Here is a 14,218-nt window from a genome sequence, read left to right on the forward strand (position 1 = left end):
TGCCTGGAAAAAGTAATTTATGATACTGCTACACAGTGGTAAAAATGTGGTTTACACACTGGAAAAATATGTTAGGCTTGTATTCATATAATGATTAATCATGCTGACTTTAACAAATGGATGTGAATATTCATGAGGATGACAGCATGGAGAGATCATTTGAACTTGTTCTCTTTTTTACCTAGAATTAATATAGGTTACACACTCAGTTACTGTACAGTGTCAGCTGTGAGATGTCAGCTTTATATCAAGAGCTAGTGAGTTCATAATGCTGTCTACAGACGTGGCTTTAATTGCTTTCTGCACCACACTATCCAAACAAGAAGAAAATGACTTCAACCATGGAGCTTGGCTGAGGCCTTACTTTACTTTAAGAACAGAAAATCCGTTGGTTTTTGTTTTGTTTTGTTTTGTTTTTGTTTTTGTTTTTGTTTTTGTTTTTGTTTTTGTTTTTGTTTTTTTTCAGTTTGAAACAATCTGATCAATACTTACTGGCTGAGTGGCAGAACTTGTGCAATAAGAGCTGATATAATCCTTGTAGGGAAACAAAATATTCAAATTGTTACCAAGAAGGAGCCATAAGCAATTCCTTAGGATATCTGAAATGCTTTGTTTCACTCATGTTCTGACATCTAACAGATCAAGATTGTTGGAAGAGACTGTTTAAAAAACCATCAGGGCTAGGATGAATATCTCATATCTCCACAAACAGATGGAGATCTACATCAAGTGCTAAACTCGATGAAGTGTCTCACCCTGTCATTACCTGTGACCTTTCTCCTTTAACCCTTTCATAATTTAGCTATCAAAACTGTCTGCCTCTCAAAAATTATTAACCAGTAGGAAGACCAGTTTATAAAACTGATTGTCTCTGGTTTTCTTTTTTAAATCTCAGAAATAATGTTCTGTCCCCCGCCTGAAATTTTAGTAAGAAATCAACTTTATCAGCTAATTCTTGGCTGAAATTATGGGATGGTTTTTATGCCAGAAAACACAGCACCATCAGCCTTGATATTCATACACCAGCATGCCCAAAACCACACACAATTTCTTTTCAAGAACTGGTCTGCTGAGTGCTCCTAAGAGCCCAATATTTATGTATCCTAACTGCAATGATATTGACTTAAATTTGTGAGCTAAATACTCACTAAGACCAAACACTGCTTTGCCCAAGAAAATTTCCTTTTGAAGACAATCAGCTTCTGTGTGAGCAGGTAAAGACTGACCTTGCTCCTGAGTGGTGCCTTTGCACAACCCAAACTACAAAAATGTCATCATTCATGGCTGTGCATTGTATCACACCCAGTACACAGCCCTCCTGATGTAAATCATCTGAGGGGCTTCTCTTGTTAGTTTATGTCCATCAAGTTTTAACAGTCTCCAGCAGCATTCCTTGTATCAGCAGGATTCATTATTCAACATCAGAGGTTGTTTTGCTTTGCGTCATTTATTTAATATTCCATGAACAGTTTCTGTTTCTCATGCTTATACAAGCAGGGAAAACAAAGGCATGGCTTGTGTTGTCAGGCAAGGAGAACTTGGCTGACGGTAAATATCAGGGTTTGATGTTAATCCCATCCTTGTTTTAAACCAGAACAAGCCACTGCCTTCAAAGGAATTAGCCCTAAATCACACCACTGTCAGTGCAAAATGAATCCTGCACTATATGTCTCCTCTGCTAGCAAAGTGTCAGGAGAAGCCTAATCCTTCATTATTTGTCTCTGGTATATTCTGACAGCCAAGAACTAAATCAACTCTTTCCCACAGCACTCTCTGTACTTTTGATGTCAGTTTGACTTCTTCTAGCTCACCACACTGAAGCGTTCACCATGACTAATAGCAGAACAACACCCACAGGTTTCACAAAGGAAAATGTTTGTCCTCGCCTAAATCTCTGAGATAAAGTTTTAATCCAGCTGGTCTGGAATGTTGTAACATCTCATGGCTTTTGTCTGGTACATTTCCATTTGCTCCCATGTCCTTTCCCTATTTTCATTCCAGGATATCCCTAAATTACAGTTTAAAAAACTTGAAATAAAGCAGACTTTAAAGAAAATATCAAATAACATTAAATATCAGTAAAATTCCTGTTTAACCTTGAGTGACTCTGCTCAAGGATGTCATCTGCTGTCCCTAGGATGTGTTCAGTTCAGCCCTGGAGGACAAAGTCTCCTGGGCCCTATTACAAATCCCCAGCCATTCCAAAGTTTTCCTTGCCAGTTCATCCATATCTTCATGGGATCTCCATTTCTTGAAGTCTCCCAAGGTTTTAGCACTGGTTCTCAGTGTGGTTAAGGATGCCTGAAATTCTGTGTATACTGAAGTCAGACTACAACTACTTCTATTATCACCAAGATTTCTCTGAAGAATAGTTCTCATGTTTACAGCTCAACAGGGAGAGTTAACAAAATAGGTCTTTGGGTTTTTATTATTGTTTTAGGATTTGTCAAGATTTTGCTAGGAAAGGACTGTAAAAATAGAAATGTTGAGTTCTGTCTTTTCCTGGTTTTCAGATCATCACAGTTGGCAAAAAAAGGAAATACTGAGGGAAAAAAATAAAGACAGGAATATCAATTGCTTTTATTGGAGCTTTCTGGTCACTTTTCAAAAATAATTATAAATAGAAGAAGAGCAGCCATGATATGGAAATTTGGAGCAGAAAAATTTGGAGAGAGAAGATATTTTCCATATTATTTCTGGTCTAGAAAAGCTAAAACCTAATCTGGGGTCTCTAAGTTGGTTCGTGTTTCATACATCAATCAGCTGTAAATTCAAGGGGCAAACTCCATCACCAGTGACACCCATGTAAAATGGCAGCCACTAACTGGTGAAACTGTGGGGAAATGGTAACCTTGAGACTGGCCTTCTGTAAAAAATATTAGTAATAAAGTGCAAAGAACATTTGTTTCCATCAGTGTTTTTTTTGTTTTGTTTTTGTTTTTTTGTTTTTTTTGTGAGTAGTCTTAAAAAAGAACAGCTGTAAGGGGTGATTTGTTTGCCAGCAGGTATCACTGATTAACACACACAGGTAATTAGTAGAGCTTCCCATAAGAATACAAGCACATTTTTGAAGGGCAAGGCTTGTTTGGAAAAGTTCACTCAACATTGTGATGTACCTCATGTACTTTTCATTGCCAGTATTCTCAGTACTGTTTGAATTAAACCAATTCACTTTTTAATAGGTATTAGTCTCACTCCAGATACAGACTAGAGTTGATTTCATAAGATTGTCTAGTTATTGATAAGGAGTTCAAGAGTAATTTAAGATCATTACATTTTGCTATTACTTTATTTTTTCCATTATAATACCAAAAGGTAAAAATGGTTTGCAGTATCTTGCTTCTTTCTTGGTCCTTATCTTTGGCCATAGCTTGGTAATTCAGAGGAAAATACATGCAACCTGGCCTAACATAACTGGGAAGAATAATGAAAGGCTTCTCTTGTGCAGTCTGTTGTTAGAGCTCTGTAGAATGCACCAAGGCAGGGTCACCTGCACACAATTATGGCAATTGCAGATCCAGTGGGAAGAGACATGGAGAATGTCCTGCAGGTAATTTCTGAGACACTGATATAGTTCATCAGATGAAAAGAGCAATGAGGCATGCCAGAAAAGATTAACAGCTGTCACCCTGTTTTTGGATAAGAGCTGTTATCCAGAGCAATAAAAACAGCTGTGCAGAACACCCCAAGAGTACTTAGCAGAAATATACACTACATAATTTTCTTCTCCTTAAAATGTAGTGAAACTCTTTCCAGTGCTGTAAAATACCTATGATGTGAGTTTTTAAAATTTTTTCTTCCATTACTCCTAATCAGTTGCATAATCTAATAAGGGATCTACTAGGATTTCTTCTGCTTTGCCTATCTGACATTGACTTAGGTAAAACTATTGTAATAATTTGAAGAAAATTTCCAGAAATGACTTTCACTTTAGGCATTCTAGCTTTAGGTTTTCCAGGCTCATCCTAAACTCAGTGATGCTCTCAGACTTTTCCAGACATGATAACAGCTGGAATTTCTTGTCAGTGAGATGATGTTTAATGCTTGGTCCTCAAATACTGATACATTTCTGCTGGGAGACAGTTATTTACAACTCAGATAACCATGCATATAATGCAAGAGGAAAATTAAATATTTTGTAAGGGTTGCTTAAAAAAAACCCACAAGCATTATTTTTAATTCTCAGTATCCAGGAAGTCATGAGTGTACTTCCCCATTTCAGATTAATTTCTTGTAAATCTTTGTTTCGATGTTGTAACTTTCAGTTAGAGCAATTTATTTCTCAAGCAGCTTTAAATGGAATGTGGCTTCTTTTGAACATAATTACTTTGATATTTGTTTTGAACGGTAAATATGCAGCTTGTAAGGGAGGACAGCTTCTGCACAAAATCACAGAATATCCTGAGTTGGAAAGGACCCTCAAGGACCATTGAAATGTAGCTCCTAGCTCTGCACATGACAACTCCAGCAATCCCACCATGTGCCTGAGAACATTGTCCAAATGCTCATTGAGCTCTGCCAGGCTGGTGCTGTGACCACTTTTCTGGAGACCACTTTTCAGGACCCAAACACCCTCTGGATGAAGAATCTTTCCCTAATATCCAACCTGAACCTCCCCTGACACAACCTGAGGCCATTCCCTCAGGAATGTCACTGGTCAGGAGAGAGAAGAGATCAGTGCCTTCCCCCCTCTTCTCCTCATGAGGAAACTGCAGACTGTGGTGACATCTCCCCTCAATCTCCTCAAGGAACTTCAGCCTCTCCTCATATGTCTTCTTTTCTAGGTCCTTCACCATCCTCATAGCCTCCCTCTGGACATTTTCTAACAGCTTTATATCTTTTTAATGTCTCTGGTGTCCAAAACAGCACACAGGACTTGAGGTGAGGCTGCCCCAGCACAGAGCAGAGCAGGACAATCCCCTCCCTTGCCCAGTTGTGCTTGATGTCCCCCAGGACACTCTTGGCCCTCCTGGCTGCCAGGGCACCTCTGACTCAAGTTCAGCTTGCCATCAACCAGGACCCACCCCCAGGTCCCTTTCCACAGCCCTGTCCCAGGTGCAGAATCCAGAACTTGCTTTTATTAAACTTCATACAGTTGATGCTTTCCCATGTCTTTAACATGTCCATGTCCATCTGCAGGGTCTCTCTGCCTTCAAGGGATCCACAGCTCCTCCAATTTATTGTCACTGGCAATAGAAAAGTACAGGGAAAGTTTCAGTCAGACAGAGCTTCATGAGGTTGAAATATGGAAGAGAAACAGCTGCTTTGCACTCCCTTCTATGAAATGGGACATACCATCTCTTTGTTTCTGAATTTTCCCTGACTGCCACAGGCTGCTTCCAGTGTTCTCTATTGCAAAGGATGTTGTTCTGTGTCTCATTTTTTGCTGGCGTTTTTTGTGTGTTGTTGCAGAATCTACTCCTGGTTAGACAGCACAAGTAATTTAAAGGATTTCTGTAGTACATGTGCTGTGGTTTCAAGGTCACATATATTTGGAGAAGAGAAGAGATTCCTGTCTGAGTCCTTTATGTTGACTTATAAACACACCAAACGAGGTGATGATTTTGGCAATGAAATAATTATGTCTGGAAGATTTGGCTTTAGATTTCTCCCTGTAATTGCCCTGCAATACAGCTGTCTCAAAGTAGAGGGAAAACGTACCTAACTAACAGGAAGGAGGAAGTTATTCAGGTCAAAAAGATAAGATTTGTTTTTTCTAAATGGGAGCACATCAGATATTGGAGGTGACAGCATCCTGTATATAAAATGATGACAAAAGGGCACTGTGCTGCTCAGTGAACTGGAGATGTGATCACCAGAATTCATTTCATAGTTCAGGATCAGTTCCTAGGTAAGGCTTAGAGAGTTCAGCCAAATACCTTATAGCCATGGAAAGCAGTTTCTAAAATGTGAAAGTCCATTTTACCATCCCTATTCATTCCCCTGTATGCATGGGCTGTGACCCATTGACATTGTCCCAGTCACATCTAGTCCCTTTAACATCTATAAAAAGAAAAGCACCAAAAAAAGATTATCCAAAGTCCCAGAATAGATTTTTTATTATTATTATTAAAATTATTCCTGAGCTCTAAATTTTATACAAACTCAAGGGGAGTCAGAGGAGATGTGTTGAAGCTTTGGGGCTGCTCAATGGCACAAGCAGGGTTATATTTCTGCTTGACTGCCTCAGTTATGTCAGTCCTTATGTGTCTGATATGATATATGGTATGATTAGGATATTATATGATATCTTCTGGGAAGATCTCTTGCACCACTCCATATTGCAAAATTTTGCCATGGTTGGCAGTTGACTTACTAAATTTGTGTGGCTTTAGCTATTTATAATCAAATTAGTCAGACAATCAATTTTCTACGTTTCTAGTGGATTCAGTGGAAGTAAGAACAAAAAAAGGACACAGCTATTTTTTCTAATAGCAAATTGCACTCCTGTTCTGAATATTAAAGATTCATATTTTCAAATACTATCTTGAACTGGAACAATTGATTTTATGCAAACTTGTCATTGTTCAGAGGGAAAACTGTTCTTGTTTTCTAAATCACTAAGAGGACAAAAATTCATGTTAGGATATTCTGCAGCAGGATGGAGAAAACTCTGACTGAAAGCAGTTGTTTTTGTTGAAGGCAATCTAATAATTCCTTGTGGTACACCCTGTGTTTTGACAGGGCCAACCTGCTTGCAGGCTGCACATTTCATGCATCTTAAAGGCCAGACTGTTCCTAAGTACACAGTGAATCCTCTGATGATGGCTCTGGAAGTACCAAGATCAAGCTTCTTAAAAGGTCTCAAATCTCCTAGAGGCATAAATAAGATCAGAGTTTTTGAAGAATCAGCCAATGTTCCCTTGGCAGCTGTGCCCAGTGGAACCACAAAATTGAGCTCTAAACATGAAATCAGATGGTGACACTGGTACAAATGGCTTCTTTCTCATGTAGAAAATAAAGGGTGGGTGGGGTAAAGCTCTTCTAAGCCATCATAGTCTGTGCTTGTCTAACTTTACCATGAATAAACACTATGATATTCTCCATCTCTGTCTTTCCAGGGGTATGGTGTATTTTTGTCTTTCAGTAAAGTACGTGTATATAGATCAGATAAAAGAGCAGCACTCACTCCAGCTGTGAGTAGGAGCTAAATATCTGTAGCACTTATTCTTTGGAAATAGAGAGGGTCAGGGGCAGGTGAGTTTTCTGGAAAGTCGTGGCAGCTGTTTAGGCACCTTTGTGCCAGATTGGTTTCCAATAAAAGTTGGTGAAGAAGCACCCACAAACTAAAACAAACAAAACCCTCTCTTATCACAGCCAGGGGAATTTAGCAGTCAGACCCAGGAGAAGTCAGAATGAGTGAACCTTGGGAATAAAAACACTCTTTGCAAGGTGATTTAACAGAAAGGCTGCAATGATTTCCATTTAATGAGTTGGCAGCAGTGCCAGCTCTGAATGTTCACATGCTTCCTCTTCCTGTGGAGGCTGTGCTGTGAACTTAATCAGACGATTGCTCTAGATGTGGAAATCACTGCCAACACCAAATGTTTGTTTTTTAAGTTGGCTAAGTTCCCTGATATAGTTCACAGTATGGTCCCACAAATAATTGATCTGGCACGACAAAGGGGAAACTGTCCTGAGGGATCAAGGTGGGCATGAGGCAGTGCAGAGAAACAGGTACTTGCTAGCTTTGATTCATAAAATCATACTCTCAGTGGGAGACAGAGGCTTGCTGCAGCCCAGCAGTGAGAGAGCAGTAGAGTCTGTGTTGCCAGATGTTCCTGTTTTAGAAAGTAGAGCATTTTGGTCTTCTTGTGCAGCTCTCAGTCCATTCCTGGTGATAAGTTCTTATACAAGGATCTTATTTTCCCTCAAAGAACCCAAGCAAGGTAGTGATTGAGAAGGGAGAGAGTGTTTTCTGAGACATTTTAATTACAAAAAGCAACCCTGTGGATAACTTCTATTTTTAGTTAAACAACTAATGAAGAATCAAAATGCTTCTCCAAACTTAATAATCCAACAATAATTACCATAGCAACCTGTTCTTTATGTGGCACATGCTGAAAACACCCTTTAAGAAGCACAAGTTTGCTTTCCCAGTTTTCCAAAACAGACAAGAAATACTCTAATCTGTTGCTAAAGCCCCAAGCATGTCTAGCTGGAGATTACATTGAAAACCATTTCTTTACTTCTCACATGTGTTTGGGTGGCATCAGCCCCGACACTGCTCTATGTGGCAGAAAAAATTGCCTGCTGAAGAGGTTTATTTCTGCTAAACATTCTAGAGTGTATTTCTGCACTTGAGGTAGTAACACACGAGTTCACTGTCCTTCTGGATTTCAGAATAGTTTCTAAACTTAGTCAGCTTTCTCTCCTCTGCCTCCACTGTGCTTTCCATGTGGATATATGCTGTTGTTTTCTCAACTTCATAATGAAGATTGCCTGCATCAGTTGCAATCTTTTAGGGCCATCTGTTAATCAACATATTTCCAATCCATTTGGTTTGTTGAATGTACATAAATATTCACTTTTCCTCAGGTTATCTGCTCTTTGGAAGTGCTGAACTCAGTCAATCACTATACACTCCATAAATGTCTGTTAATGGCTCTAAAGTCCCTGATGGACAGCTGTGTATTTCAAAAAGGGAAATCATGGTAAAACTAAAACACAGTTTAGTTATGATTTTTGAAGTATTAAAACTTCTGACATTTGCTAAACCTTCTTTAACTTGCTTCCAGTCATTCAAGCTCACAGGATTCTGTGCAAATTCCTAAGGAGGCCAAACTCAATTAGGTGCTCTTAATTGCAGAAATGCCCAAAAATTGTTGCTATGCTTAGCCCAGTATCTCACCTGTACCCTTTGAACTTCCTGCTTCCTGAACTAGATTCAACTCTGCCTTGAAAACTGTCTGTAGCTAATTACCAACCACTTCACAACAGGCTTTACCATCTTTTCAATGAATTTTCCTTTTCCTGTCCTTTTGCATTACTATACTTTACCTGCTGTGATTATAACTTCTTTCTGATGAGCCATGTCCAGTACCTTTTAATTGTTTCTTTGAAATCTGGTGGTTCCCAATGCAACTCAAAATGTTTTCTTAGTTTCAGTTATCTTGGCAAAGCCTTTTTTTATATGAGTGGAAGATAAAAATGATGTTATTTCAATCAATGTGTTCTGTCAAATTTAAACTAAGGTCTCTTGTCTGACTAGCATTCTCTCCTTTTGTACCCTTTGTTTTTTGCTGATTTTCATAATTATTTTTCAAAGAGTTCTGAGGTGCCTGTATGGAGGACTCCTTACAAATGACAATCTATTTGACAAGTGATTTCTATGTGAGCTAAGTTCTTAATCACCTCCTACTAGAAATGAAGAGCAGAGTTTTGGAGTAAGAATTTAAGTTGCTGCTTCTTCTTGGGCCCCTCCCTTCCAAAAGGACATTGAGGTGCTGGAGCATGTCCAGTGAAGGGCAATGAAACTGGTGAAGGGTCTGGAAAACATGTCCTGTGTGCAGTGGCTGAGAGAACAGCCACAGTTGTTTCATCTGGAGAAGAGGCACCTCATTGATTTCTACAATTCCATGAGAGGAGGTTTTAGTGAGGTGGGTGTCAGTCTCTTCTGACTTGTCTCAAGTGAAAGGACAAAAGGAAATGGTCGTAAATTGTGCCAGAATTAGATATTGGAAATAGAATTGTCTCTGAAAGAGTCAGGCTTTGGAATAAGTTGACCAGGGAGGTGGTGGATCTGGAATTGCTCAAGAAGCTTCTGCATGTGGAACCCTGGGATGCCATTTGAGGGCGATTCTGGTGCTGCTGGGTTGATGCTTGGAATGGATTACCATTAATGTCTCTTCCAGCCTTGGTGACTCTGTGATTCTGTGATTCTACTGCCTTAGTGATCTTGTCAAGTAACTTCCTTTAGCTCTATTCATCCTATTATGTGATTATGTGTACCTGCAGGTTCAGCAGGGACAGTGATGATCCTGTTACAGATATATTCCCAAGCGGGGAAGGGTTCCTTCTTTGCATTTTTTAAATATTCAAGAAGCAGACCTCCTCAGAGCCCTATTTAAAATCAAAATATAGCACTCATGGTTTTTTAAGATCACTTGCTGTACTACTACTGTTCATTATTTAAGTGCTGTGAGAGGTACAAATAGAGTTATAAAAGTTGTGAAAGTATTTTCTTTTTCCCCATTATGCCTCAGCTTCCCTACTGTATGTGCATTGATTATTTTCAGGTCAGTCAAAAATATATGAAACTCTGTACATCTTTGAGAACAGAGTCTACCCTGGCTTGTAGCCTTGAGAGGTTGTAGAAAATCCTCTGAGACTTCTGGAATTGGCCGAGTAAGCTCTAGAAAAAAGGAGCAGCAATGAGGGACTCAAGTCCTATACATCTTTTCTGTTCTTTTATAAACAAGAGCCCCAGATCAGTATTCCTCACAAGTCATAGTGCTTTACTCTTTGGAATGGTTCCAAGCAGACTGCCATGTGCCACAAGAGCCAATTCTGCCTCTCCTAAGCTGTTGTTTTACCTGTAACATGTTTTCCATTATTCCCTTTGTCCAAAGCAAATTATATACTCATGAAATCTAATTGAAAGGCAAATTCTAGTACATTTGTTCTAAGGAGATCTGCTGAAGTGAGTGGAACAAGTCCTGAGCATTAGCAGAGATGGGTGTCTGAACTAGGCTCACGAGGAAATTGAAAATTAATTTGCAAGTAAAGGAGACTACCTTGTCACTGCTTTCACTGTTGAAATGCACTTTTTAAATGTTCTGAAGGGATTTTCTTGTTTTTTCACCCTCTAACTTTCCTAGTATGTGTGAAATTACAGACCAGGTCAAAATTAAAAGTCGGTCAAAAAGGATTGAAAGGTTGACTCCTCCAACCTCCCACAGCTGAATTCAGTTGTCCTGCTGAACAATTCAGTTCTGAACTAGTCTCAACCTCATGTCAGCTCATCATGACACCTCTTAGTAGCTCACACCAGAAAAGAGTTATCTCACTGTTATCTCTCAGATAAATTACTGCCTTCTCTGATTTATCTTGGGGTGAAGGCAGAGAGTGTCTGGGGGAAGCTGGTCCAGGGCAACACGTCTCCAGTAAAACAGGGTGTGGTAGGTAACAGGATAAAAACTGTAAGGGCAAAGGGAGAATAGTGATATATGCAGATCAACTAAGGAGTCTCAAATTCCTCCCTTTTAAAAAGTAAAAGTAAAAGGTTATGTTTTAAGTCAGTAAAATCAGAAATGGTGACAAGCAAATTAATTGGAAATGATTACTCATTGTTTATAAACAATTGCAGCACTCTAATGATAAAACTGTGAATTAAAGGAAACAAAAGGAAACATTTTTATCACAAAGGACCTAATTAAACTGTAAGAAATCTTTATTATTGAGTGACATAGGAGCCAAATGCACTCTTAACTTGAGAAAGGCATTGGGAAAAGTTGTGCAGGTGCACTGGGTACACTGCCTCCAGCTTAGAGGATCCTGGAAGACAGGGAGATGCAAGGATCATGCTAAACATGCCCTACTTCTCACAAGCCTTGTCTAGACATCTACTTCTGGAAAAGGTTAGACAAAACTTCATCTGGAGCCAGGATATGCATTATTATTTAATCATGTCACATGAATTGCAAATTAATTCCCTGTACTATAGTAGAACAATACCCCAGATTCAGAAATAGGGGAATGTATAAAGCTGATGTTTCTGCCAGATGCTTTTGGTCTGTGTAGTGATTTTGGCTCGCCAATTTGAAATTTCCCTGCTGTGAGATAGGATTAGGAGTAAGGAAAAACAGGCTCAAGTTAAAATGGTACAAGTAGCACTTTATTACTAGGAACTATGAGAAAAAATAATAAAACTCAGAATAAAACTTTTAAAACACTCCTTCTCCCCCCCACTTTCTTTTCTTTCACACTGACAATGTACAGAAAACCAATCAGCTTACATCTGAAAGATGGTATGGTATAATCTGATTTCAAATCTCACTTTCAAACCCACATGACTCTGGGGAGTGAGACCTGCAGATCTGAGTCAAAGGATCATAATGAGATCAGGGAGTCTTTTATTAGGACAAACAGCTCTAGGATTTTAGGAAAACTTATTATGATAGTAAGAAAATACAATGTCTATCCTAAAAGTTTCTACAATCACAGATTGCTGGAGTGTTTTGGCAAAACATCACTGAATACTTGCTGTACTTTTGTACACATTATCTACTGTTTTATCCTTCTACTTCTGCCTGAGCACTCTCTGTTTTCCACTACCAGAGTGAGTGTCCTGAATGATGAGCACTTGATCTGCCTTGTTGTGGCAGTTCTGGTGTTGTAATGATCCTGTAGGTATCACCCATAACTATTAGAACCTGTGAAATCTCATCTAATAACAAGGATAAGATATTGGATAAAGATAATATGGCCACAGAACTTTATTCTCTCTAGTGCAGCCAAATATTGCCAGTTTCTTACTCACTTTCTGTACCAATCCTCACTTCAATGGTGTTGGCCTTACAAACACACACAGCAGAGAATTTGATGACAGATAAATAATCCACTGAAATTTACACTGTCCAAGGATCCACTCCCATTTGGCACTCTTGAGTTCATGTGGAAGAGGAAGAAACTGTGACACAGCCTCTACAAGGAAGGCAAGTTCAGCTCTTACGTAACTTCAGCAGAGAAAAAGTCTGTGTACACAGGCACTGGCTGTGCAAGATTTGGTTATCCTTTCAGCTTCCCCTCTTGAATAGTTCAGAATTCAGACTGTGCAAATTTGTGCTTTGGCATCAGCTGAAAATGAATGCATTTTATTTGGTTGATAATAATAACTATTATCACTGATATTATTTAATACAACAACTATTATCACTGGTATTAATTCTTAGCTAACTGACAGTCTTTGTTTTCTTTAATATGGCTTGTTTCCCAAACTAAAGCCATGGAACAAATCACAAAGTTGCTCTTGCAGAAGAGGCAGTGCAAAAACAAATTGTTAATTACATTTGTAATCATTCCTGGCTAGAGCTCTGTGAGTCAATTTTTGGAAATATAATTTGTGGTTCAACCAGAGTTTAATGCCCCCGAATACTGCATATCTCATCCTCAAGGCAGAGACAATTTACAAAGTTGATGGCTTTACTTAAGATCCAAGACATTCTTTTATGCAAACTTTCCTAACTGCTATTTTTGCAGCCAACAAAGCTGTCTTCATCTCTCTTTCATTTTTTTTTTTCAAGCAGATATTTTTGCTTCTCCTGTCTAATCAAATCCTGTTTGTTGTTCATTGCAGATTGCAGCCCAGGCAGTGTTATTTATGTGTATGAACACTGCAGGAATCTTCATTAGCTACCTATCAGACAGAGCACAGCGCCAAGCCTTCCTGGAGACCAGGAGATGTGTGGAAGCCAGACTGAGACTAGAGACAGAAAACCAGCGGCAGGTATGACACCAGCAGAACGTTCCTGTTTTTGTATAACTGCTACTGGTAATTGGACAAGACCAGGCTTTGTAGCCTTGCTGGCTCCAGTGTGATACCACCTGATTTGTGCAGGTTAAGCAAGTTTGTGTATTGAGCTGATCTGACCTCGGAAAGATTTCCTCTAGGAAACAGGATGGATAGAGTGGCTGTTCATCCTTTCCCACACAGGAGGCCATCAAATGAAACAGCAACTGGCAGGTGTTTAAAAATGCTTCTTTACACAAGAGGGGTTAAGCTGGGGAACTTCATGTTTCAGAGTGTTGTAGATATTAAAACTTGCAAGTGAAAGATATTCCAGAACCATCTGGATGCATTCCTGTGCCATTGCTCTGGGATGGCTCCTCCTGAGCAGGGAGGCTGGACCAGATGACCCACTGTGGTCCCTTCCAATCTGATTGCTTCTGTGAGTCTTTCAAAACTAACCAAATTCATGGAAGTGAACTCTATCTAGGCAGAGAAAATACTAAACCATCCCTTCAGGCTCATAGATGGCTTTTTGCAGCTGGGAGGCCACTGCAGCAAAGCATCACTATCCTGTTTATCTGTTCTTAAACTCTTCTTGGAAAACTAACTTTTCCACTGTGTGCAATAGCAGATTGGATTAGGTGCACTTTTGATCTGAACAGATGTGGTTGATCTTAGGTAATCATCTTTTGTGATCCAAAATAAGTATAGAATAAAAAGAATTTTGCTGCTTATTATTTTGCACCAAGGGAGCAGCATCCATATCAT

At 39.2% G+C, this 14,218-nt stretch overlaps 1 protein-coding gene across 2 annotated transcripts in view; it reads left to right on the top strand.

Moving 5' to 3' along the window:
- ADCY8 (adenylate cyclase 8) overlaps positions 1-14,218 on the top strand; it is a 117,543-nt gene that overhangs the window by 17,648 nt on the left and 85,677 nt on the right. For both annotated transcript variants that reach the window (XM_056484033.1, XM_056484034.1), the window contains exon 2: positions 13,298-13,447. In XM_056484033.1, the coding sequence (XP_056340008.1) occupies positions 13,298-13,447 (150 nt within the window). The remainder of the gene's footprint in view (positions 1-13,297; positions 13,448-14,218) is intronic.

This window comes from Oenanthe melanoleuca, chromosome 2, assembly GCF_029582105.1.
Source record: "Oenanthe melanoleuca isolate GR-GAL-2019-014 chromosome 2, OMel1.0, whole genome shotgun sequence".
Classification (NCBI taxonomy): Eukaryota; Metazoa; Chordata; class Aves; order Passeriformes; family Muscicapidae; genus Oenanthe; species Oenanthe melanoleuca.